This window comes from Callorhinchus milii, unplaced genomic scaffold (assembly GCF_018977255.1).
Source record: "Callorhinchus milii isolate IMCB2004 unplaced genomic scaffold, IMCB_Cmil_1.0 Scaffold13, whole genome shotgun sequence".
In the NCBI taxonomy this organism is placed as follows: domain Eukaryota; kingdom Metazoa; phylum Chordata; class Chondrichthyes; order Chimaeriformes; family Callorhinchidae; genus Callorhinchus; species Callorhinchus milii.
This window is the reverse complement of record NW_024704754.1, coordinates 13232861-13260017: the sequence shown is the minus strand read 5'-3', so window position 1 is coordinate 13260017 and position 27157 is coordinate 13232861. Positions and strand designations below refer to the sequence as shown.

At 39.9% G+C, this 27157-nt stretch overlaps 1 protein-coding gene and 1 non-coding gene across 2 annotated transcripts; one reads left to right on the top strand and one right to left on the bottom strand.

Moving 5' to 3' along the window:
• Positions 1 to 450: 450 nt before the first annotated feature.
• LOC103177385 (SRY-box transcription factor 30) lies at positions 451 to 26759 on the bottom strand. The gene is made up of 6 exons (XM_042340071.1): positions 26694 to 26759; positions 13038 to 13461; positions 10700 to 10939; positions 6806 to 6994; positions 3251 to 3749; positions 451 to 826 (listed from the first exon to the last, which is right to left on the bottom strand). Exons 1-6 carry the CDS (start codon positions 26757 to 26759, stop codon positions 451 to 453), a joined length of 1794 nt encoding a protein of 597 aa, XP_042196005.1.
• Positions 15371 to 15442, top strand: trnat-ugu. The gene has a single exon. It is a non-coding gene; the product is annotated as a tRNA-Thr (tRNA).
• Positions 26760 to 27157: the final 398 nt, after the last annotated feature.

Sequence of the window (27157 nt, the reverse complement as noted above, 5' to 3'; positions counted from 1 at the left end):
AAAGGGAGGGAGGCAATTAAAAAACAATCCTTATTTTCTAAAAAAAAATGTAGGTTTAATGCTAGTTTATTCAAATGTAACTCAGAAATGAAACTATAACAGTATGAACAACACTTACAAAAGTTATAACCAAAATTACTTGCACTAACTAGTATGTCAGATGTATTTCAACTGAATTTGAAAAAGAGTTAAAAGCAAACTCACTAAAGGCATTTTAAACATATCAGTAACAATCTGTAACACCAACAGATTGGTGTTTTGTTTTGTGTGCAAAGGTTAAAAATTATTTTGCTACTCAAAATTTTCACGCATGGATGTTATAAACATCAAGTGCTTCTATGTGGAAACAAAACTCTGAATTCTCAGTTTGGTTTATTATAAATAAAGAATCATTCCACAGAGATATATTTATAGGATGGTATGGTTAAAACAGTTTGATTTTTTTTTAAGCTACAGACTTTTTAATACTTTGCCTTCCTGTTCGTCATCGCTATGGACCATCTCCACTCTCTGCGGCTGTGATGGAGCAGACATTGGGGTTGTGAAGACATTCTCCAGTGCGCCAACATCCAACTGAGGAACTGAGTTCAGGTATTCTTCTCCTCCCAGGCTGCTGGGATGTGGTCCTTCCTCAATGCTGCTGTTGCTCCTGGAGTCTGTATTGCGTTGGCAGTCATCTGGATACTCCCGAAAGGGGTAGTCCCTATTCAAGGCTGAGAACATGGCCTCGTGCTTTTGATATCGGTCCTCGTAGTACCCAAGGCATTCAGACATGCTGTTTGCAAAATCACCATAGCCATAGGGTGGTCTGCTATAAGGACAAGTACTGGAGCAGAAAAACATAGATAAAATTAACATAATGTTAAACTGTTATTTAAAAATCAAATAACTATCAAATAACTAGAAGCAGGGAATGTGTTATGCAGAATAAAAGAGTACCGCAAAAAAGAACTTCCATTTTATAACACCTTACATTTCAAGATGTTTCAAAGTGCTTTCCAGTCATTACTGCCGCGGAATGACAACAACGTCTGTTTTTTGTTGGCAAATGCAACGACCATATTTTATACAGCATGGTCGAACAAATACAACCAATACAATTTACATTTATATAGCACCTTTCAGGTCAGGACAACCTCTCCAATAGGCATAAGGTAAATGAAAGCTCCTCTATTCCACGATTTAACTCCACTTATCTCAAAGATTGTGGTCCAGCCCAACAGCAGAAACTCCTATTGCTTTCAAATAGTCTCATGAGATCTTTAAAATCTACTTGACTGTAAGCAGATGGTATCTTGCTTTAATGTTTTGAAGGATACCTCAGTGCTCCCCTAGAGTGTCAGACTATAAATTTAAGCGCTAATGTTAGGCTTGACCCCAACGCAAGTGCTATCAACTGAGTCAAGGTGACACCTGAAACAAAGTATTTAGAAGACAATCATACAATATAAGACTGAGTTTCACAAACAACTTTCAATATCAAAGGTGCATCCCATTCCTACCCTGAAACATAGTCTAAGATCAGTCATATTCATTTGCTGTTTACCACACATTGACAACGTGGGTTTCAAAGTGGATTAAACCTACCACCATGTGCAGTATCACAATGGCCCCAATTTGCTTCTTTTTTCTACTCTCCTAAAGCTGATGGCACATACTATACTATGGAGAACAGGCAATGGCAGTTCTTCAGTATCTCACTCATTATCCATTCTTCATGTGTGAGCATTGACACCGAGGGTCAGCAAGTCAGTTGACCATACTGATAACTGAGTCGTGTTCTAAAAGTAATTTTGTTGAGTAACTGAATTGGATTGATTTATGCTAAGAGTTTCTAAAATGCAGCTCCATATCACTGCTTTTCCATAAGTTACTAGACATTAATTCCTTGTTATGTTTGTCTGACATCATGTACTATTTTTGCTCTTGTTCTGGAAACTTTTTCCAATTAACCTGTTTTGTTCAGTTAACAGAGATTATTCTACGTAGTGTAACTAGCAGAAAGAAAGAATTAAGCAGATCAAATGTAACAATGGGGAAGGGTTTGCAGCATTTGATAACACTTTACTTGTGTTAAATTACTGGTTACAATACTATCCGTTCAGCTCTGGATCGTTAAATACACTTAAATAAACATCAGACTGACGGCATGCAAATCTCATCGCACTGAGAGCTATGGGGTCCTATGGTGAAGAATTTTGGAAAGTTAACTCAATACATTGTATGAGTCAATACCACGTAACATAACTGGAATTAAGTTGGCAGACTCACTGAGAGAATGCATAATGCTGGTGCAGCGCGTGGAAATTTCACATGGGGCAAAGTGGTATATTCTGAAATTGGATATGAAGCATGCTGAGGCTGTGGATCTGTTAAGGGAGCTTTACTCTAAATAATAATAATAATCCTTGCATTTGATATAGCACTTTTCATGTCAGGAGGACATTCCAAAGTGCTTCACAGAACACACTGTAAAGTGAATTGACTGTATATTTGTGGGCGAACGCGGCAGCCAATTGCGCACAGCAGTGTCCCACAAACAGTCATAGATTGAAAATGACCTATTTATTATTGGTTTTGGTTTTGGAGGGATTATTATTAGGCTCTGTGTGGAGTAAGGAAACTTGCCCAAGGTTTTGCCTGTCTGGAATTGAACTCAGGTCTCTCGCTTGCAAAGCGAGTGCTCTAACCACTGAGCTACAGGACTCCAAGCTAAATCTAACCTGTGTTAATGGCTTTCCTAGGAGTGACAATTTTGTATCATATTTTGTACTCCAGGATGTGGTATCCCTCATTGAAAATGAGTGGTTTTGTCCTCATTATGATGAGGGATACAAGTATTTGAAAATGGAGTGTGGGAGAGTTCCAGAGTTTCGGGGGGTAGTGGCTGAAGGCCAAGGGGAGGCAGCGGGTGGTGGAGGTGGGGGGTAAGCAGATCAGATAGGCATGGAGGTGCGAGTACATGAAGGGATTTGAAAACGAGTGAGAAGATCCAGTGCCAAAATACTTTTCCTTGTGTTGTGAAGAGGAAAGATAAGAATAAACGGGATAACGGGCTTCTATATCCAAACTATTTTCATGTGTCCTGTATTAAGACCTGACGTACAGACAACATGCATGCACATCAGAATCGGTTATCCCATGTCTTATATGAACTGTAAATAAATATATTTCTGGTTCTCAGGTGGTCAAATATTGCCAAGTAAATTAATTCCTATGTATGAAGATACAGAAGATAAAATCTAAGTACCTTGAGGGGAAGTAGGGTGGCCCAGGTAGGAAATAGGGATGATGAAAGGGAAAGCGAGCAGCAGCTCCAAACAGATTAGCAGCATGTCCCATTGGTGGGTGCTGGTAGGCATGTGGGTGAGGAAGGGATCCTGAAGGCATTGGTGGCGGATTTCTGGGACAGCTAGAAACCGTTGGTATCTCCTTTTGTGCTGGTACTTCAGGGATGACATTTCTGCTGTGAAGGTTGTTAGTCTCATTGGTAGAATTTCTTTTGCCAACATCGACGGTCATTGTAGGTATTCTTTGCTCTGTACAATTAGATGCTGCACTGGGACCAGGAACCTCGTGATGCACCTCACTCCTGCCATGTCCTGGAGGGCAAGGAGCTGGCACAGTGGAGTGACTGGGCATGCTCTGAGTGGACAAACCAACCTGGACAGGATTTGTTTGTGGATACAATATAATTGAATTTGGACGTTGACCTTGAGTGACTGGCATCCGTAAAGACTGACTTTGACCTGCTGAAAAATCACATTACAGGTTACATTAAAGTTCTTAAATCATACTGAATTTAAACCGTCAAACAGTTGGCATCATCAACAAAAGTTTGCTCTTTGCTAGCTTATTTGTATATGCTCCTGCTTCAAGGCAAGTAACTCCTTTCCCTTCTACATCAATGAAAGGTTATATGGGCAACAGTCACCATTGCCCATCTCAACCCACCATCAGTGGTTGGGCTTTCTATGTATCTGCCCACACTCTCTGGAATTCCATGCCAGATCCCTTTGACTCGCTTCTTCCCTCATTTCCTTGAAAGTCTGCCTCAAGACCTTCCTCACTGACCAAGCTTTCAGCCATCTTCTCCCCATCACCCCCTCTCCCCCTCACCCCACTCCACCTTCTTGGCCCCCATCTCCAACTCAGATGCAAACCCTGGAGTGTCTTAGGGATTGTATTGTAAGCAGTCATTCTTAAATGCGAGACATGAGAGTACATAGCAAATGGTGGACAAGAGGGCAGGGGGGAAGAGGGAAGAGGAAAAGAGATGGCATCACAGCCAAGCCCTGTCTGTCCTGTCCTCACCCAATGCCCACACATGCACATCTTTCAGCAGGTGAGATCTTTGAAACCTGATTAAAAGTGGGAACCCAGCTGATTTCCTCCCTCATAACCCAGGAATGCTAAGGCCAATTGTTACCTATTACCTGACTGAAATTAGTTAATTCAGCAGAGATCAGGATGTGATCCTGAGACTTTCTGAACTGTAATGACATAGGTCCATGACACACATTCTGAGGTTCTTATTATAACAGGTCTAAAGCACATGCTTTTAGACACTAGATCACTGGAGGAACTCAGCACAAAGGCATTTTAAAACTTTCAATTTTAACACTTTGACAGTGTCCCACAAACAGTCATGATTGAAATGACCAATTTATTGTTTTTTTTCTTGAGGGATTATTATCAGACATGTGGAGTAAGAAAACTTGCCCAAAGTTTCGCCCTGCCGAGAATCAAACCCAGGTCTCTTGCTTGCCAGGCAAGTGCTCTAACCACTGAGCTGAGGACTCCACTACTCCACTGAACTACTGAACAAATTTCCCATAGCTCGCTGTGACATATATCAGGTTACCCACAAATATAGTCAATTCACTTTACAGTCTATTCTGTGACGCACTTTAAGACGTCTGGAAGACGTGAAAAGCAGTATATCAAATGCAAAGATTGTTATTATTATTACCAACAGGAGTTGCTAAATCATTTTCGCCCCCAATATTGACACTGGAACTCTGATTTGCGAGTGCAGTTGATAGAAAGTGTCCCTTTCTTTGAAATACAATTAACCGTCACTTCAATTAACTGGAGTATGGTTAGGTTATAGAAAATACAATTAAAGTTGTTGTAGTTTTGAGTCCATAAAATCCCAACCAATTTTTTAACAGCCGTCACCAATCAATGCTTCTGCATTTTGGCATCTCCGACCATATAACCAATGATGAATACAGGAAGCCAGCTGGGTTTCTGCATAATTTGTGGAATGATTGTTGCTATTTCCTCTACAAAGCATTGGTTTTCATTGGTGTTTTCCTGGCCAGCTTCCTGCACTAAACATTGGCCAACTTCTGGGCCATTGGGATGACGCTAATGCCACTTCCTGCACACAAGCAGTGACATTAGTGATGCTGATTTGATGATACAGATGTTAGCCATGTGAAAATCCAGGCTTTAACCCTGGTTAGAGTTGTCTCCAGTGTTCACTGCAATATAAAGGTTTGGGTGAAGAAGGCCTTTTGTCTGTGATTTTTCCAAAGTACCAATCTTACACTCTTTCCATCACAGCATTAAGCTGCTTCTTAAATGAATCCCTCTGAGTGTGCTTTAGACCTATTGATAATAAGAACCTCAGGATGTGTGCCAGCCTGTGTCAGTGGTAAAACACACGCCTCAGAGTCAGCTTAGACTATGTGACTTCATATCCTGAAGTGGCGCAAGAACCACTCATGGAATGATTGTTGCGATTTCCTCTACGAAACATCTGTTTCCATGGGTGTTTTCCTAGCCAGCTTCCTGCACTAAAAATTGGTCAATTTCCGGGCCAACAGAATGCCGCTGATGTCACTTCCCGCACATTAGAAGTGACATTGGTAGAGCTGACCTGCTAACCAAGAAGTTGGCCTTTTTTTAGCCAAGCCTCACTTCAGGATATGAAATCACATAGTCTAAGCTGATATTTCAAAACAGTGCTGGGGGGAGGAGGGTGTTGCATTGTCGGAGTTGCCATCCTTCAGATGAGACGTTAAACTGAGGTCAGTTCAGGTGGATGTTAAAGGTCCCCAGGCACTATTCGGAAAGAGAAGGGTGTTCTGGCCAACAATCTCTCAAATAAAATTGGTCGCTCATTCCATTGCTGTTTGTGGGACATTGCTCTGTGAAACCGCTGCCACATTTCACAGAGTAGGTTGCAGATCGATAAGGATAAAGGTTAAAATGGTAAAAGGGGAACCTAGGAGAATTTTTTCCGACCAGAGAGTAGTTGAGGTGTGTAATGCTCTGCCAAATAGGGTGATGGAAGCGGATTCCATGGTAACCTTCAAGAGGAAGTTTGAGGGTATTTGAAAGAAACAGGCTTAAAGGAGTATGGGGATAGGGCAGAGTGGTAGTATTGAAGAAATATCCTTGCTTTGTGAGGTGGTGAAGGTTTGATGGGCCAAATGTCCTCCTTCTGTGCCTTAACAGAAACAGAAGTCGCAGGGAACGCTCAGCAGGTCAGGCAGCATCTACGAAGAAAGGAAAGTGAATCAACGTTTTGGGTCCACGACCCTTCGTCAGAAACTGAAATGTTGACTCACTTGCCTTTCTCCATAGATGCTGCCTGACCTGCTGAGTGTTCCCAGCCACTTCTGCTTTTGTTTCAGATTTCCAGCATCTGCAGCATTTTGTGTTTTCCTTCTGTACTGTAGATTACTATGTTTCTATATTTCTATATTGGCCTTAGATAGAACTATGGATGTATGAGCAAGGTTTGTTCGAAATCCTTTTCTGTTCTTTTGCCAATTTAAGTATTTGGACTTACCAATAACTGATGGGCGGTTGACGCTTGTCTGGAGATTCGGGATGACTACAGAATAGGTTGCAGGTCGATAAGGGTAAATGGTAGCCGGTGTGGTAGTAACAATATTTTGACCACTGCCAGAGAAGACATTTGAAGGAACACCCAATGCAAATCTTTTTTTTTTCCCTGGTCGTGGCTGGTACACCCAACCTAATGAGGGAAATTAGCAGATTATTAAACTGATAATGAATACTAATGAACTATCATATTAAAATGGATTTCTCTACACAAACCTGTATTACATGTAGATACCAAAGTGATGAATATAATGTATTTCCTTCATTATTTTCATTATTATTATAAAATGTAAGGATTATTATTATATTATTTAAAGTACATTATTATGCATTTCCTTTTTCTTAACTGTGTTTAGCAAACTCGTAAGAAACGATTCACCTCAGTGTTGCCTCACTTCACCAAAATCAAATTTAATGTTTTGTATGAAAGCTAACAATCAGTCATTTGCATTCCATGCTGATAATAATCCTTACATTTGATATAGCGCTTTTCACGTCTTCTAGACGTCCCAAAGAACTTCACAGAATATACTGTAAAGTGAATTGACTGTATATTTGTGGGCGAACGCGGCAGCCAATTGGGCACAGCAATATCCCTCAAACAGTCATGGATTGAAAATGACCAATTTATTATTGTTTTTTTTTTGGAGGGATTATTATCAGGCTCTGTGTGGAGTAAGGAAATTTGCCCAAGGTTTCGCCCGGCCTGGAATTGAACTCAGGTCTCTCACTTGCAAAGAGAGTGCTCTCACCACTGAGCTACAGGACTCCAAAATGATGTTGACATTCTAAAGACTTTGTAGATAAGATTATCATGGGAACAAACTCAGGATGCCAGAATGATACATACTGAGTACTTATGTCAAACTATGGTTAGAACACAGAAGAGAATTATTCTTTCTCCAGAAACAAAATGGGAAACCTTCATTTCCTAAATGTACCATGAGATAGAAGACAAAAGGTCAGGATGGCAGGGGAGGCATTCTATTGCAGAGTTACCCAATTCTATTTAGATGTGATTCACTTCCTCATTTATGTATATTAAAAATAAAATAATAATAATCCTTGCATTTGATATATCAACTTATCACGTCTTTGACACGTCTCAAAGCACTTTATAGAATATACTGTAAAGTGAATTGACTGTATATTTTGTGGGCGAAAATGACCGGAGTTGGATGGAATTCTGTAGAATATGGCCAGTCCAGGGTAAAAGGGCTTTGCCATTATTCATTTAGGGTAAAGTAATTACTCATGATTAAAATAATTACTCACAATTATTAATTTAGGGTATCCATTGTTTGTTTCAGTGCCATGGTTATTTTTTCCAAAGACTGTATTTTTAATCATTAATCTTCCAATCTACTGATACACCAGACAGCTACCCTCAACCCATTCTTTTGCTCACTCTAAACTGTTCCTTGTCCCAACCCCACATTCTCAACTCCCTTTTGGCTGTTACTATCCACTGGTTACTTTTACTGAGCCTCCCTGTCTTTGCCCACTTTCCCCTTAAGAGCTCTCAACAATTTCTAGTTCTTCTGTCAATAACATCAGCTTGGTTCAGTGGTAGTCCTGCCCTACATCCGGTCCCTGACCAGTACCGGCTTCTTCCACATCCACCACATTGCCCACCTCCGACCGTGCCTTCCCCCAAATGCAGCCAAAAGCCTTGTGCATGAGTTTGTCACCTGCTGCTTGGATTACTCAAACACTCCTCGCCGGTCTCCCCAGCTCCACTATTCAAACGATCAAGCTCATTCATAACTTTGTCGCCCGCATACTTATCCGGACCAAACTCCGTACCCACATCTCATCAGTTCTGACCAGACTACACTGGCCCCATCACCAAATGCGTTGACTTCAAGATCCTCAAACTTGTGTTCAAATCCCTTCACTCTCTGGCACTTCCCTACCTCTTTGACCTCTTCACTCCCCAGTCCAACACACGGCGCCTCCGCTCAACTGGCACTGGCCTCCTGCTCGTCCCTCGCACCCTATGCCCCACCATCGGAGGTCACGCTTTCAACCACTATGCCCCAAAACTCTGGAACGCTCTCCCTTAGTCCCCTCAGTCCCCTCTGCCTTGCCCCTTTTATACCCGTTTTCAGGTCCCACGTGAAAACCTTCCTCTTCGACTATGCTTACAGCCACCTGCAAACCCCACCTTGCTTGGAGGGCGCTACATAAGTGCATGTTGTTGTAGCACTCTTGCTTCTGAGTCAAAATTAGTTAGTTGGTTTCAAAATTAGAACATAGGGAAATTGTTAAATGGGATCAGCTCCTTAAACAGTGAAATATTCCCATGGAAACACTCTTATTCAGGATAGCTTTTTGTTGCATTTGCTTCATTTTCAACGCTACTTCTTTAATGTTTTCAATTTGGAAAGAGGTGGATAGTATAGCATTCATTGAAACATATAGCATCTGGCAACCTTCCACATTTTGGACTCTGATCCTAGCTTTGGAATGCAATTCAAAAAATGTTGTAAGGTCAGGACATATGGGCTCCAAAGCTGTAATTGGAATCCAAGGTCAGAAATCAGAAAGCTAATTCTCACTTCTCAATAGATAACTAACTACAGAATGACTATATCAGAATTTAAAGTGCCACAGGATCTTTAACGTCCATCTGAACAGGCAGTCAGGATTTTATATCTCATTTGAAGAACGGCACCTCCAACAATGCAGCGCAACCCCAGTCCACAGTGGAGTGTCAGTCTAGACTATACGAGTTTCAAGACAGTGTAGAAGATGGGGAAATAGGGAACTAAGCAAAATAGGTATTAAAAAAATGGAGAACTGCAACACGTATAACTCAACCCACAAAATAGGAAATATGCATAAAATAAATATTAACTTTTGTGTCTACTGGTAAATTTTAATGTATCCAATACTTATTTAAATTTAAGATAGCATTGATTTATATTTAATTTACTGCTGGCCTTGATATACTGTAACACTTTATAGAAATTGTAGCACAGAACAAAGCTATTTGGCTCATCGATACCAGACTGGTGCTAGCGCCTCCACTTGGAATGATCTATTCTAATCCCATCTAATCCCATTTCTCTGTATCCTTTTAGAATGTGACTCTTTAAGTATGCATTCGAATAACAAATATTATTTGGAGATGTACACTTGTTTAACTTCAAATGGGAAATTATGGGCAAAGTCAGTTTTCTTGAAGGCGAGCAACATTGACTTAAATTGTCTAGTGATGTCATATTTTTCATTATGATATATTATAATGTCATCATTCATATTTACTATTTTCTCTCAGATTATTTTCTAGAGGGGGAGAGATTAGATAGTGTTAGTGTTCAGAGGGATTTGGGTGTCCTTGTACATCAGTCTCAAAAAGTTAGTTTGCAGGTGCAGCAGCAACTAAGAAGGCGAACGGCATGTTAGCGTTCATTGCAAAAGGTTTAGAGTACAAGAGTAGGGAAGTCTTGCTGCAACTGTATGAATTTATGGAATTCACTACCCCAGAAGGCTGTAGATGCTCAGTCCTTGAACATCTTCAAGCTGAGACTGATAGTTTCTTAAAATATAGAGGGATTAAGGGGATATGGGGATAGGGCAGGTAATTAGAGTTAGGTCTGAAGATCAGCCATGATCTTATCAAATGGCGGGGCACAGGCTCGAGGGGCCGAATGGCCTACTCCTGCTCCTAATTCTTATGTTCTTATATTTCTGAATACCAGTAATTATGTAGGATAGATAGGGAGTACCTAATGAATAATCGCCTCCCATATTTTTTTTTAGACTGCTACTGTGACAAATCCAAATCTGGATATCGCAAATTAGTTAATAATGCAAATGGCATTTAGCTTACCAGGAAATTCCTCCCTGTGTTTTTCTTTAATCTTCTGTGCTTCATCATAGTAAGGTTTCTTCTGTTCTTCTGTCAGTTTGTTCCATTCCAGTCCGAGTTGGACGCTAATTTCAGCATTGTTAGCGTTAGGGTTAGCCTTGGCTAGTGATGGCCTGTGGATTCGTGCCCAAACCATAAATGCATTCATTGGACGTTTTATATGCCCACTTCTATCTTTGGAGGGTGGCATATCATTGATTTCTGAAACAGTAGGAAAGGAAGGAAATTAGGATTGGCAGAGACAAGTATAGTTCATCTGCCTGTCTTATTTTCACTCTCCCGCCCAGGTACCTCCAATACTCAACAAAAATCTATTCAATTTCTGCTTGAAACTAAACTATTCGCATGTGGTTTACCCTGTTCATAAAGTAATTAAACCTAAGCTCTCTATTCACCCGCCCTCTTCTGAGTTTAAGACCATAGTCCTCATTATGGAACATACTGAAAAAGGTTGTGGTAGCTAGCTTGTCTGTACTCTTTAGGATACAGAAGGCTTCAATGAGAAAACGGTGCAGCAACTGACAAAAATGTTAGCATTACTAGTGAAAATAGAATATAGAATGTCAAGCCTAAATAAGGTTTTACAAACATTAACAAGGTATGTTTTGGTACAAGAGGAACAGTAATTAATGTTTAAAGAATAAATGTTGAAAGAATGTCAGTGTTAGCCTTGTTATCACTCACTATGTCAAAGCAGTGTGAGGCAGCAACAAGCAAGGCAGACAGGATGTTGGGCTATATTGCTTAATGAGTTGAGCTAACACCCCTAGATCTCTTTCAGCTGCTCCCTTGGCACATTTGACCCCATGGAGTACTTGTGTTTCCTATATATAGTGCAGTGCCTTGTATGTATTAATATTCAACTTAATTTACCATGTGCATATCCTAACAAGCTCTCTTTGTAGGACTCTTGGTGCTTTTATGGATCCCCCAACTTTGTATCATCTGCACACTTAACAATTGTCCACTGGCTGTGTAAGGAGCTGGGTCATCTATATAAGGAATAAAATAGGTCCCAGTACATACGCCTGAAGTACCCTGCTTAGTGCCTCTCCCCATTTTGACCTAGCTCCTCTTACAAAAAGACCTTCTACTTCCTTCCCTTCAGAATCCATGTCTTCACCTCCACGTCATGCCCTTGATACCCAGTGTCCACAGTTTGTAGAGGAATCTTTCATGAGGTACTTTGTGAAACTTTTGGAAGTCTAGATATACTAATCATATAGCTTCCCACAGTTAATTTGGGCTGTCACATCTTCAAATAGGTCTATGAGATTGGTCAGACAAGAATCCATGTTGGCTGTCAATTATTAGATTATTTTATTAGATTATTTTACACAGGCACTCCTATTCCACTTCCTTTCTGATGATTGATTCCATAATTTGTCCTATTATTGGATCAGATTAATGGGTTTATAGTTGCCAGGTTTAGCCTCGTCACCCTTCTTGAATATGGGAAGAACATTCTTGGCTGTTTGTGGAACATTACTTTCAGCAAAATGACTACCTTACTTGCCTATTAAAATACATAGTCACTATGTATTTTTATAGCCAAATCCATTGGGATGTCCCTGTGACATAATAAGGTGCTATATCAAATGCAAGGATTATTATTATCCTGTTAATTAGAATTCAGTGTATATAGATCTTGGGTAAGACAGCATCAACTGAGATCTACCCTTCCTCCACTCAAATATTCTGGTAGTGTTCAGTATCCAGCCTCTTACATGATAATCACTGCTTGGTTTGAGCGACATACCAGTGTGTGGAACTAAGTATTTTTAATAACTGCTTTTTAGTATTATTATTAAGAATTCTATACGTCTAAAATTTACCAAACAGTTTTATTTGTTAACACTAAGTAAGAATCTATCTAAATTTTCTATCAGTTATCTCACCATCAGGGTTTTAAAAGCCTTTCAAGAAACACAAATTCCAGTCACGGACTTCAGAATGCTAGATATCTATATATCTCTGCTACAACTCATATCAAAGGTATGTGGACTATATAAATGATTATGCTCTTAGTGTCTCATAAGAATCAATCACTACCCATACATAATGTGCAATCAATGGGTAATCTATTAAATATAAATATTACATTCACCAATTGAGATACACAAAAACCTGGCAACATTAATAATTATTAATGCATAAGAGTTATTTTAACTGATCCCAAACTCCTTTTGACATAAAGTTACCAACAGCAATCCACTCTAGGCACAAGATTTAATGGAAGTCCAAAGAGCATTTGTTTTCTACCACATAAACAAAAATAGACCCAAGGATAAAGTGGTACCTGCATCTGTAGGAGGGACAGTAAGGGGAACATTTATAGTATTGATCTTCATAGAAGGATCCACTTGTGTCTGCAGCCTGATGTCACTTAGGTTGCTTGGTGCTAATTGTCCAGGCAATTTGGCAAATTTTACCACATCACATGTAGAAGAAGAGCCTTGAAGCTGAAATTTGATCCCAGGTGGGAGGGCATGTAAAGTTATAGGAAGCTTCAGATCAGGATGTTGGGACCCATCAGTACCATTCAAATCCTTCAGGAACAACACATCTTTACTCGGTTGAGCTCCTCTGTTGGAACTAGATGCCTTGTAATAATCATCGTCTTCTAATTTTATCTTCTCAGTCACATGTTGGCCAACTTTGTTCGCAGTAGTAACGTTTTGATCCTTTCTTGAGCTTAATCCTAAAACAAACTTATTTTCACTCTGAAAAATAAATGGAAATTTGTTTTCTACTAAAGAAATTCTGGCCATCAGAATAGTTTCTAAAATCAGATATAAAGAATTATAATGAACTTTTAACATCTCTTTGTTTCTAATATTTTTGTGAAAGAGATGATACATTAAAGAAAAATGCAACTGGGTGCAAACTATTTAAATGATAAGAGGTTCAGATGAGAAATGCACTTTGGACTATAATACTCTTGCAAATGGGGATACCCCAAATACTCGATACATCGTGGAAAGGGATTTTATTTCCCACAACTGAAACCACTCCCTTCTCACACACACGCCCTCCTATTGTGTCGTGAACCTTTGCCAGGTTTGTCATTTCTGGCTGTTCTGTTTTATGATGTGATCACTCTGCTACTCGGTAGCTAATATATTCAACTGACATTCCTTGGAAAAATGTCTCTTTGATCCAATGGGTAGAACATCTTGGTACAGTCTATGCCATATATTTTATACCTATGGTTGGAAGAGTCGACTTAAGGTTGAAAGAAAGTCTGATAAACCTTGGGAAGGAAAGCAGAATCAATGTGACATTCTACAGTCTGAAAGTTAATATAGTATAAGTTGAATAGTCTGTGAAAAACACCTACAACTCTGTGAGCTGACATTATTGGTCAGAGAGACCATCATTGGTGAGAAGCTTTGAATTGCACAAGTTCAGTGGTCCTAAATACATCCAACATAACTTTATATTGGATTATATGCAAATAGAATGGACCAAATGGTTAAAGATTTATTCAATTATTTGTTTTAGTTATTGAATCAATTTCTTTTCACATTTTACATTTCAATAGCTGACTCACAGCCAAGTATCAAGCGTTCTGAACTTTGTTATTGTGTGATGCACCAATCATTGGATTCCAGATGAAAAGTGCGAACAAGTGACAATCATCTGGCACTTTTTCTCATAAAAAGTAAATAATACAATTCAGTATATTAACTAATATGTCACCCACAAATCCATGTATTAGAATACAAATGGTTTTCCTTGAAATATTAACGAGACAATAAGAGATATAATAGGAAGTGAGAGAAATTCTCAAATAGAAAAATACATAAGCTACCCATTTAAGCTCATCATGTAGCGTAAAAGTTTCTTTCAATTGCTTCGCAACTTCAGTCATCTTAGCGTGTCATGGCTGAATCACTAAACCCTTCATTCCATTTCAAGGGCAATGAAAATTGTGTTTCTTTCAGCAAGAGGGTCTATTTTTGGGGGGTCAGCTGGGTGTCTGACACATGCAGAAACCCATCACAATGTTTAAGAGTATCCAAACCAAGCTAAGATTTTCATGCATCCCACCCACACATGTAAATCCCAGAGACAGATTGTTGGAATGGAAAGCGCACTCTATCCCTGGAGGAATGCATCCTGCTTACCTAATTCTGGTAAGTATTAGGTTGGCAAGAGCCAAGGCTTGGGGATCCCAGAGTGTGTGTTGGGGTACTTCTGGAATCTAACCAAATAAAACCACATAGCTTGCCATTGATACTGCTGTCTGGCAAGCTTTTCCGCTGCTTGTCCAGCTAGGACCACACTACACATTAGGGCTTTAGCTTCCAGGGTTAACAGGAGCTGAGTGGGATGACTCCCTGCCTCCAGTAACTAGTCTGTCCTTCCAGGTCCTTCCGATGCGCCAGGCTGGCCGTGCTATCATCAGCAGTGCCCTGGGATACTGCGGACCTGTCTGACTCAGGAACAGGACTACCAATTCCGACATTCCATTGCCAGACATGTTACTTTGGAGCCAGTTCAGCTCCAAGGAGACCCCACTTAAAGAGGATCTAAAATGCGGTATTTGTTTACATGATTCCTTAATTTTTGTCAACCTATAGGAACTCTGCTCCAGAAGTACATTGTACTGGAACATGCAGTTATTGGAGTCCTGTAGCTCAGTGGTTAGAGCACTCGCTTTGTAAGCGAGAGACCCGAGTTCAATTCCAGGCAGGGCGAAACCTTGGGCAAGTTTCCTTACTCCACATGTCTAATAATAATCCCTTCAAAACAAAACAATAATAAATTGGTCATTTCAATCCACAACTGTTTGTGGGACACTGCTGTGCGCAATTGGCTGCCGCATTTCGCCCACAAAATATACAGTCAATTCACTTTACAGTCTATTCTGTGAAGTGCTTTGAGACGTCTATAGATGTGAAAAACGCTACATCAAATGCAAGGATTGTTATTGTTATTAGAAGGAGTCCCCATTTGCACAAGTTGGATTTCTTATTAAAGAGGCCCATAAATACTGTAAATTGAACCCGTAGATAATTTTTTTTTCAAATACATCATTCTTAATCTTTTTCTTCTAATGAGATAGTTAGTCTTACTGCTTTCTCTGATCAGATAGATTCCCACATCCCTGTTGCTAAAGCTGCTGCCAATAAGTTTAGTTTACTTGTTTGTGCCAAATATGTCTTTTCCTCAAAAACTCTTCCACTCTGCAAAGGTTTGAAAATTGCTACCATATATGGGAGGCTTTTCTAGCACCTCATGGGTATTCCTGGACAAGATACAAAAAAGTCATCTCTGCCTTCAACTTGAGGGATAAAATTAGAAATCCAGCCTAAGGGCCAATGCCACTTCCTAGTTCTTTGCACTATCAATGTTGAAATAAATAGGAAAGAATTATGTAAAGGAAAAATTATTCTCAAAGTTAAATAATACTTGCATTTAATGTTAACACACTTCAAAGTGATTGATAAAAAGAGTTACTTTAAAGTGTAGTGAGTGTTATGCAGATTTAACATTTAGTTAGCATAGTTATCCTAATGTTTAGCACACAATACAAAAACATGTCATGGGTATGTTTTATCCAGATTTAACCATTTAGTGATGAAAGTCTTCATCATGAGTTGGACAATCCACTTAGCCATTTAAAATTTATACACACATGTAATTACAGGGAAAATGTATTCTATTGAATTATCTCACAATACCTAGTAGGAATTCGCTGCATACTTACTGGCGCTTTGTTACAATGGTGAACTGCCTGGTTAGAAGCTGTCTTAGAACCAATGTTTTGCACAAAATCCCTTCTTGTGTGACATCATGAAGTTCTGCTCCATCATGAATGGGGAATTCTGTTCCGTATTCACTGTTTCTATTCATTGCATCACGAGGGAGAATGTCCTGATGGTGCAGTGCAGGATACGGGTTCTACACAAAAAGCCTAGCTCCCCAGCTACCTCTAACCAGTAAGTCCAAACTAAAGTATCAACCAACAACAACTACAAGACAACAGCATCAGTGTGGATATGTTTAAGATTATGAGGTGACTCAGTGAAATATACTTCTTCTATGAGATAAAAAAAGTAAACATTTAATTAAAATATTTTTGATTTAAATTTAGTGGAATCTATCAAAGGCATTGTCAGTCTAGATGATGATCTCAGGTCCTGATGTGGAGCTTGGATTCATCAACTGAGATATTGGCGAGAATGGTACAAATGGAGGCTAGCTGACACGCTAATAAACAGGTAAGGTGAACCCCGCTGAGAAGTGAGTAGCATTTATACCATTTTCCTGAGCTCCAGGGGAAACCGCACATCTTTGGCTTTGCTAAGACTTCTTCAGAGAGAATCAGTTGATATTTTGAGAAGTTATCAGTCACACTGTGCTAAAAGGCTTCACTGCTATCTGGTGTGTTTGACAGGTTCCATTTCCCACTTCCTTACTGCCAAACCAGCTCGTGGTAATTGTGGCATTTTGTCATATTCATACAGGGTTGTTTCGGTTCTATTACATGTCTCCATTGCTTGTAGTGTTAAGCAGCTTGCAGTTTGAAGCTTTTTATTCGATATTTTGCTTTCATCAGCCAGCCAGTGCAGTTAAAATCAATAACACTGAGCAAACAGACAATTTCATCTCTGTCACTGAACATCTCTATTGCTTTTGCTAAATTGAAGAATGATGATCTTTCAGTTACTTGTTTAATGGCTTATAGTCAGTCACCCATTACTGCTCCATCTCTATTTGCCGAAGATTTATGACCTTATTAAAGGAACGCAAAATAGTTTCTTTTTTGATTCTGCTAGTAGTCCAGCCAAACTGAACGGGAATCAATACTGGATGAGTCCAAACCGTAGGTGGAGAGCTTTCAAGTTAGATTGCATCCATTTGCAATACTTGAATCATGTTTCATGATCAAATTGGATCTCCGCATCACAGCTGCCGATAGATTCCATTCCCATCTTCCTCCTCCAAGAAGTTAAATAAGGAACAATTCTTGTACTGTTCAATTTTATTGATCTTTCTATTATGATATCTTATTCCCTACTGTTTCTCCTATTTCATTATATTGCAGAAAAACAATGAGTCTCCAAGTATCCTGGCCAATCCTCCTCCCTCATCCAAATTCACCAATTTGGTCAGTCACCTCATTAACATGGCATTGTGGGGTATTGTTGGTACAGATAAAATGCCACGTTTACCTGCATCACCATCGCTACATTTCAAAGTAACTCATTAAATGATTTTCTGTGACAATGTTTCAACTTGATACATGCTACTCTATAGCAAACGCGAGCATTATCATCAATAGGAGGGCTCAGTTAACAAGGGAAGCCTTCTCAGCCTAACCTGAAGTGCTTTAATATTCAAGGCAACATTTATTTTGAATTTTCAAGTTGTTTGAGGGAGTGCTACTTTAAATCCCATACTATGTTTGAGGGAAACTCCCTTCTCTGTAAGAGTTGTGCTCCCATTTGTGGCACAACATTACAAACAAATATATTATCTTTAAACTCTTTGGATTAATGCATTCCGCATTGTTATATGCATTGGTATATGTTATATATTGTTATATGGTAGAATTACAATTGTTTTTGCTATTTGCTCCTTGTGCTCCACACCACCAAAAAATTGCCAGGTGGACTACCTGCTTCTGAGGGCTCTGCTCAGCTCACTGTAGAGTGACTAGGAATAATGGAAGAGCAACCTGGGGACAATTCTCTTTTTGCTTAGCTCAGGAGAAGGGGAGGGGAGAGGTGTGTCAGACATTCACACAACAGCTTGCTTCAACAGCATGCAGAGATCAGCAACTCATTGAAACCTGCATCCCCAGCTGCCACTGCACTGCCAGAACTGTACCATTTTATATCCTGATCGTAAAGCTGCCTATAATTAGCTAAGGTATGCATGTTAATCAATTCCAAGAAGCGTGATACAAAAGCTAGGCAGCTCACTGTAACCATGGTGATACAATTTAACTATCTTCATTGGAGACTCTATGTTAATTTAGATTAATTCACTTCTTGAGGTGAGAAAGGAAGTTATTAGTGTTCAGATATTGCTGCATGTTGACTGAGGAGTTAATGGGCAGTTAACTCTGTTAACTGGAAGAGCTCGCTCAGAATTTGCCAGAGAGCAGCAGCAGAATGACCATTTGAGGATTTTTCTGTCAAAGTGAAGTTCTGCATAAATTATGCTTCCCATTTAATTCTGACAATTAAAAGAATACTACGTGGTTCATGACTGTAATTTAAAGCTTGCAATAGATTTATGAGGATCTTAGCAGCCATTACACAGACAGTTGTAAAACTCGACGTTATACAGATGCCTACTCCTAAATGCAAGTGCCCAGGGTCCAGCATTAAAATAGGGTGAACTGTAGGATTATGAATCTTGTAGACAATTACTTTTAAAATCACAATTCCACCCAGTTTAGCTTGTTCAATCACTGCTTTTGCTTACTGGTAACAAAGCCCTTTTCCTCCTGCCTTTCTTCCTTTCGTGATTAGAGGAAGAAAATATAATTAGCGTATATTATTATCATCTGCACTGTGCCCAAAGCAGATGACTGTCTAAATAACAGTACTTATTTACGAAACCCTGAGATCTATTTGCAATTATTCACAAATGTCAATACATTCAGTTCCTTCATATACCTGCATCTCCAACAATCTTTGCCAACAATCTAGGGAAGACTGGTCACATCTCTTGGTGCTGCCCCACTTAAACTGCATCATGGGTCTGACCAGTTATTTTTCCTCTTTTATTGGCCACAGCCACTGTGCTACTGAGCAAAAGTAACTTAAATAGAGCAATATTGTGAACAGTTTAATTTTGTTCTGGAAACCAGAAGATAGGATGTATTTTCAACTTTGAACTAATTTAGAATGTTTAACGTAGGCTTAACGTGGGAGGAATGACAGACTATTTTCTCACTCGTAGACACAATTTCTGGCATACAATTTTATAAATGTAAAATCTTTAAATGATACACATGATTGAAAAGAAATTTTAAAAGATGAAGAACATTATTGAAATAAACTACTGTGCTATGTGAGAAATGGAGAGTCACATTTCTTTTTCTCCAACTTACTGGGAAGGAAAGCCTCCGTAGCCAACGGCAGTGACAAAAGGGCCGTAGGTAAGTATTTGTTAACTGAAATTATTTCAACATTGAAACAGAGAGCAGATAAAATGCAATGGAGGGGAATTTAATGCCCCAGTGGATACATTTAATTCACTGGATATTGTGGTATTGAATCAGGAAAGTCCCAAGTGTGATCCTTGGTCTATAATAATCCTTGCATTTTGATATAGCGCTTTTCACGTCGGGAGGACGTCCCAAAGCGCTTCACAGAACACACTGTAAAGTGAATTGACTGTATATTTGTGGGCGAACGCGGCAGCCAAACAGTTGTAGATTGAAAATAACCAATTTATTATTGTTTTTGGTTTTAGAGGGATTATTATTAGGCGTGTGGAATAAAGAAACTTGCCCAAGGTTTCGCCCTGTCTGGAATTGAACTCAGGTCTCTCGCTTGCAAAGCGAGTGCTCTAACCACTGAGCTACAGGACTCACTGATCTCACCCTGAGTGACTGAAAGCATGTCAGAACAGGTCTCAGTTTCCCTAGGTTAGGAAGCAAAAAAANCACCAATCCTGCTGAAGTGCACGTGTGGATATAAGATGAAGGCAGCACTTTGATTTCTTCCTGCCACATAGTCAACACTACACTGGCAGACACTCAATTTCGAACATGAGTGATAACAATGGGGTTGCTGGTGTTCTAAGCAATTACAATTACAGAGCAAAATAAGAAGGGAAGCATAACATACTGTAGCAAAACTTGTTATAAACATTTGAATCAGATAAAGGTGCCTTAGCATCAGGGATGGATTCAGCAAAAAGAAAGTAACCTTAATTCGAAATAGGGCAGTGCAATGTCTGTTTTAATGCTATAGAAGTATACATATTCACCCAAATAAATGAAACCTGTTCATTAGAGTCCACATCCTCTGTGGGAGTTAAGGATTCCTCATCATGACCAACAGTATTCATGCTACCCTCAATGCCTCCACAAATAGATGTCACAAATCTGCCAAGTGTACTTCAGGATACCCCTATTCTGGTCTTTTTTTCCTCAGGGTTTCAACACTTAAACACAAGTGATGCAAGCACTTGTTGGTTATTTGCATCAACCACCTCTACTTGTACAGTCAATGTACAACATGGCACCATCATCCTGCTTACATCAGGAAATATGGTACCTGAAACAGAATCAGAGGAAGAAGGTGAGCTATCAGATAAGAATAGCTTAGAGAAGACACTTCCATTTCCGAGAGAAGAGGAATTTAAGAATGTACTGTACATTAGAGGTAGACTCAAATGAATTCAGAGTTAAGTTTTGTAGTAACAGGTATCCCAAAAAATGCAATAAGCAGGAAAAGACAAAGGAAAAGTCCTTCTGCATGGATATTAGACTCCTTATGAAGGATTTTCTGCCATATTATCCACAACTACAGCAACAAATGTCCAACTGTTAAAATGTATTCTCCAAAGGCAGAGAGTTAACAGCCAGTTATGTTTTACTCTATTGCCTCAACTATAAGAAATAAGCCACTTGACCCATGCAGATTACTATTTTTTCCTCACTTAGTAAAGATATTAAAATAGCAGAAATTGAGACACATGGCAGAAGTCGTCAGGCTCTACTCAATCGATATATAAATTCTGTTAAACAAGTTTCAAAATGATATCTGTTTTAGGCATCAAATGAGAAACTGCTACTATACAGGACTGTCTGCATATGGCTCGCAAATGCTTGCTAAGAAACACATGGAGTTTCAAATCTCACCCATACAAGTCAAGACTTGTTGAAAGCACCTTGAATAATAGAAATTATAATAATGATGTACACTGTCCAGCGCCTTGGGATGTCCTCCCGACGTGAAAGGCACTATACAAATGTAATCTTGTTGTTGTTGTTGTTAGACACCAATGTGTTCTGTTCACTGCAATTAATTGGATGCAAGTATTTAAAAACAAGAGCAAAAGTTTCTTGGGATCAAAATTGTTTTCCTTTCCAGAAATTCTAAGTAATTGTGTTTAATCCCTGCATGCCCTCATTCCTCCCTACCATTCCGACTTACTCATCCCCCACTCCACCACCCGCTGCCACCGCTCAGCGGCTGGCTCCGGCTTCCTGTTCATCCCTCATCTGCTCCGCTCTCTCCCCCAATCCCTCTGCCTTGCCCCCTCCCACCCCACTTTCAAATCCCGCCTAAAGATCTTCCTTTTTGATCATGCTCACGGTCACCTCCCGCTCCCCCTGGCTCGGGTCAGACTCCACCACTGTTAAGTACTCTGGGACAATACATGGCATGAAGGGCGCTATATAAATGCAAGATGTTGTTGTTGTTGATTCTTATTTCTTATTGTCTTTATTGTATAATCCAACATCTACTCTGAAAAATCTGGTCTTCGTATCTCCAGCTATTCTTCCACATTCCCAGGGTCAATACAATAATACAGCATCATGATTGTGAATGGTCAATGCAGGATATTACAACGAATCTGTTCTGGTGAAGAAAGTGATGAAACCTGACAACAAGTCCATGCAATGAACAGCTCTTTCGATGAACAATTGGATAGCAGAACCTTTCTCAAATTTCCCATGTGGCCAACATTGGAAACGGACACATCAGCTAGAGTTCACAGGTGCTATCCCTTCATCTTCCCTTTCATAATCTCAGATCATGCAGGAGGAACCTAGACTCCCTCCCCATATGCCAGAAAAAAATAGATACACATGTGGAGGGCTACAATGTCAGCTCAACCACAAGTGCTGGGACATGAGTCAATTGCAAAGTTTTGTTTGCAATGTTATAGAGCATGGTTGTCTCAGCAGGTCAGCTCTTCAGTTGATGTGCTGCTGCTGTACACTTCCAGCAATCCTCCTCTTACCATGGCATGCTGGGGGCCATTCAGTTCTCCATAGAGTTAGCTGAAGGCCATCTTGAAAGGAATGATGGGGAATTATCCTGTTGCACTCTGGCTGATGTGCCACTCCAGCCTGAAGATGATCTTGCGGAGGATATTTCTACTAAGGATTCCTCCCAAACCTCCAAACAGTTAAGTCTTTCATCTGTAAATGAAAAGATAAGAAAGCATGCAATGAAAAAAGGCCATTCAGGCCATCAAGCCCATTCTGTCCACAGGCCAGGTACAATCTGCTTTATAATGAACTGCATAATCTTATTTGACCCCATGAATGAAAGTTTTCCAAAAGTAATCAAGCAAATCTTCACAATATCTGTAACTTTACAACCTTCATTAATCAACAGAGGTTCTTTTTTTTGTACGGATCAAGTTTTATGGTTGCAACAGACAAAAATAACTATAGATGTATACATCTCTGTCTACACTTAATCATATAACCTTCACTCCAATTCTAACCAAATATTTATCACATGTGGTTTAAGTACATTGCATGTCATTAAATGCTACTTAGAGGGAATCTGTTCCACATATCCACTATGCAGTGGTAAAAAAGAAAATTTCTGCTTGTGTTCTCTTGCTATTCTCTAACAGTCCAAGTTGAATATCCTGCTTATCTGTCTTCAATAATCCATAGCTTGTAGCATTTAAATATGTGAATTATACCTCTCTAAATCTAATTATTTTTAGTTCTGTGAGCTCTAAAACCCCGAATCATCATTTTTGCTTGCTTATGAACTCTCCTCAATGAATCAATGACCTTCTGAAAGCAACATCCAACAGTGTAAATGTGGCCTCCTCAACAAGTAAATATCTGTGTTCAAATTTTGCATCTTAAATGCATGTTACATTTTTCCATTATTCATTCAAAAGAATATTCAATAGTGTTGGGAAAAATATAGAGAACAACAACTATGATGATTCTGGAACTAACGCTCCATGTTATGAAGAGAGCTCATAGAGCTCAACATGTTATCGGGGGGAAAAAATGGAGGTGAACATGATCCAATTCAGAGAATCATAGAATCTTACTGCACAGAAGGAGGTCATTCAGCTCACTGTGCCTGTGCCATCCTGTCTTTACTATGATGAGAGGCATAGATGAAGTAGGTGCAAGTAAACTACTTGATTTTGACAAGCGAGACTAAAACTGGAGGGCATAAGTTTAGAATGATAAAAGAAGCTTAATTTGGACAAGATAGATTTTTTTCCCCATAAGTTAGTGGGCACATGGAACAGATGCCCAATAGAAACAGATGATGACGTGCTGATTGATCTTCAAAAACAATTGGATAAATATCTCTTGAGGAATATGTTGAAGCATATAACTACAGGTATAGACTGAGATGAACACATACTCCATAGGACACAAGTCTCCTAATATTTAAATATATAGTTTGTGCCTCCCTCAATCAAATTACTTTCATTGAAAGCATGAAAGGGACATGGCCCATAGTGCTGCTGGGTCTATTTGGTGATAGGGGGATGTCCATGGAGAGGGGTGCCAGATATAAATAGTGGAGCTGTATGGTAGATGAATGTTCTACTGTTTATGCTTGATTACCTTTGGGTTTCAGAAGTATCTATTGCAGAGTTTTCAACAGGAGATCGAATGGGTGATTACACTCACAAAGCTTGATGGGCATATGGACCTTTCTCATTACATGTTATCTTATATTCTCTGCCTTATATTTCAAAATGCAAAAAACATTTCTATATTAATCACATTAAAGGTTTTCCAAAAACACAGTGTTATATTCCCAATCATAAGAAAAGCCTCCCCTAGGTAGGTTTTATCCCATTAATTCTTGATCCCAATAAAGGGGCCTACAAGCCAAGTATATTTAAGGAAGCCAAAGAAATATCAAGATAAAAAGTTTCAGATCAGTTATTCTACATTTTTGGAGGGCATAAATGAAGACGGAAAGTAGTAAACTACTTACATTGAGAATTATTCTTCACTTTCTTCAAATAATTGATGCTCCGTACATCATATTGACATCCACCTGCCCTTTAGAGCAACTTAGGTCTGATTTTTTCTCAGTGTAATATCAAATGTAAACAATAACAACAACAAATTACATTTGTATAGCGTCTTTCACATCAGGAGGACATCCCAAGGCGCTGGCCAGTCAGGGACCAGCACCCGAGCTAGTAGTTGAGATCAGGAGGGATGGAGGATGGGAAGGGTTGGGGTTGGAGGCTGACCAAAGGCACAGTCGAAGAGGAGGGTCTTGAAGGAGCATAAACGTTTCAACATATGCTAGTTTATTTCTCCATATCCAGCCATAACGAAAATGTAATCCTATGTGTAAAATACCTTAACTGCTTAGACTATTCAATATTCCAAACAGATAAAATTAACTTGTTAGTTACTACCTTCATTGCATTTTGTGAAACGGTGTTTAAGGTGCAGAGTTCTGAAGAACTGATGTGCCAAGAACAGAACATTCTGTACAGAGCAGGAAAGGAATGGAATAGAGGAAAGCCAAGAGACAACAAGACTGAGATCAAAGTTCTCTGGAACGGAAACTTCTCCTGATAAGCTCTATGACCTATACTTACAGAATGGTCCTCAACACAAAGAACATAGAGGACCATCCACGAAGGTAAATATTTTACTTTTTCTTGCTGACTAACAATTTTTCATAGTGATCAAACTTTCTTTCCTAGAGAACGGGACTACGTACTAAGATTTTCTTTCACACGTGTGTGTCAGTCTTAGAGGTATAAAAAAATTACCCAACAACTGAAAATTGACAATCCTCAAAACCAATATTAGCTATCAATATCGAAATTTTTAAAATTATACCCAATATTTTGTATACAAAACTATTTTTTCTTTAAAGGTTGTCAGTAAAACTACCTTTGTAGTTCTTACTTGATGTGGTCCAACACTCATCTGCACCTCTTTAGTACACAAGATGTCACAATGTCAAGCAATATGAAATGGCAGATTATCAGGCTGGCCGTCTTATTTTCTAGTAATCACCTGTATATTATCACTCAATAAACTTGCAATCGTTACATCACAATCGGTAATCCTACAATGAGGATGTTATCCCGCCTCAACATCATGGAGTGTCTTGACTGTCAATGTCTGTCATGAGACCAGTCACAGACCAAGAGAGTAAAAGCTAAATAAAACCAACTGCACAATACATGTTAGAAATATGTGTCTTGGGATTGCTATCGTTGCTATAAACCTCTTGAGTTTTACTCTTTGGGTTTGAGGCATAAATATGTTGATGAGGTTACTCCTTGGCAATCATTCATCATTATTTATTATTATCATCTCCAATTGCCCGATTGCCAAATGAAAACCTAACACGTGCACACTTCCAACCCCGTTTATTCCACTGTCGGGATGAGATGGGCAAAGCGAAGGGTTCCCGCCCCACTTGCCTTTGGTGCAAAGTTAAGTGGGGCAATAAAAAAAAAGGGCGAATTAAGTAATGCCTTCGGGTTTCAAAACAGGAAGAGACACTTAAAAGGACGCCCTTTTGGCCTTGACACACACGGAAAAAAGAAATTGCTTCAGTGGTTGCGCCAACAACAATGGGCAAACTTCAGCTGCTGCCCCTCTTCCCCCCCCGTAAAAAAGTGCCAACTGTTCATAAGAGTGCCAGGAGTTATGAATCATTTCACAATTTCTTTATATATATATATAAAAAAAATACACGAGAGAGCGAGAGGTGGGCGGTGCTTAAAAAAAACTTATTTGGGACCTTTGGCTCCGGTCACGGTGCGTTAAAAAAAAAACAACCCCGCCTTGTTTTTGATAAGGACAACGAATATAATCCTTGCATCCGATACAGCGCCTCAATTATCCAGGTCTTTTGTCAAAACTTTGCCCCTCAAAAGTTTTCGCCCTCTTTTGCTGTCGAGAGAGAGAGAGAGAGAGGAAAAAAAAAGAAGAAAAAGGTTCGCTCCTGCGTTTCCTTCGCCCCCACCCGCGATGGCCCCGTCGTTTCACCTGCGCCGCCACCTCCTCGTCCTCCTCGGCTGTTACCTGGATAGTTTTATTCGGAGAGGCCTCCATTGTGATCATTATTTTATTGTGATCTCAGTCGATGGGTCCCTCACTCCCTCACACACACTCTCTGTTGGGTTTCTTTCGTTGGTAAACAAACGGATCGAACCTTTTTGAAAATCATTGGCTCCCCGAGCACGTGCCGCCCCCGCCCCGCCCCCGCCCCCGCCAACCCCGCGCCCGCGCACCCGCGCACGTGCGTCACAATCGGGCGGGAGAGTGACGTCACGGCGGGAGGGCGGGGGCGGACGGGTGGGGAGGGGGAGGGGGAGGAGCCCCGAGCCGTGCCTTTGACGTGTGGGCTTGAGCCAGAGCCGCGCACGCGCACTTTTAACCTGCCCGTCCTCCCGCCCTCTGAGCATGTGACCGACCGACCGGAAATGGCTCCTGTCACCGTGGCAACCGCA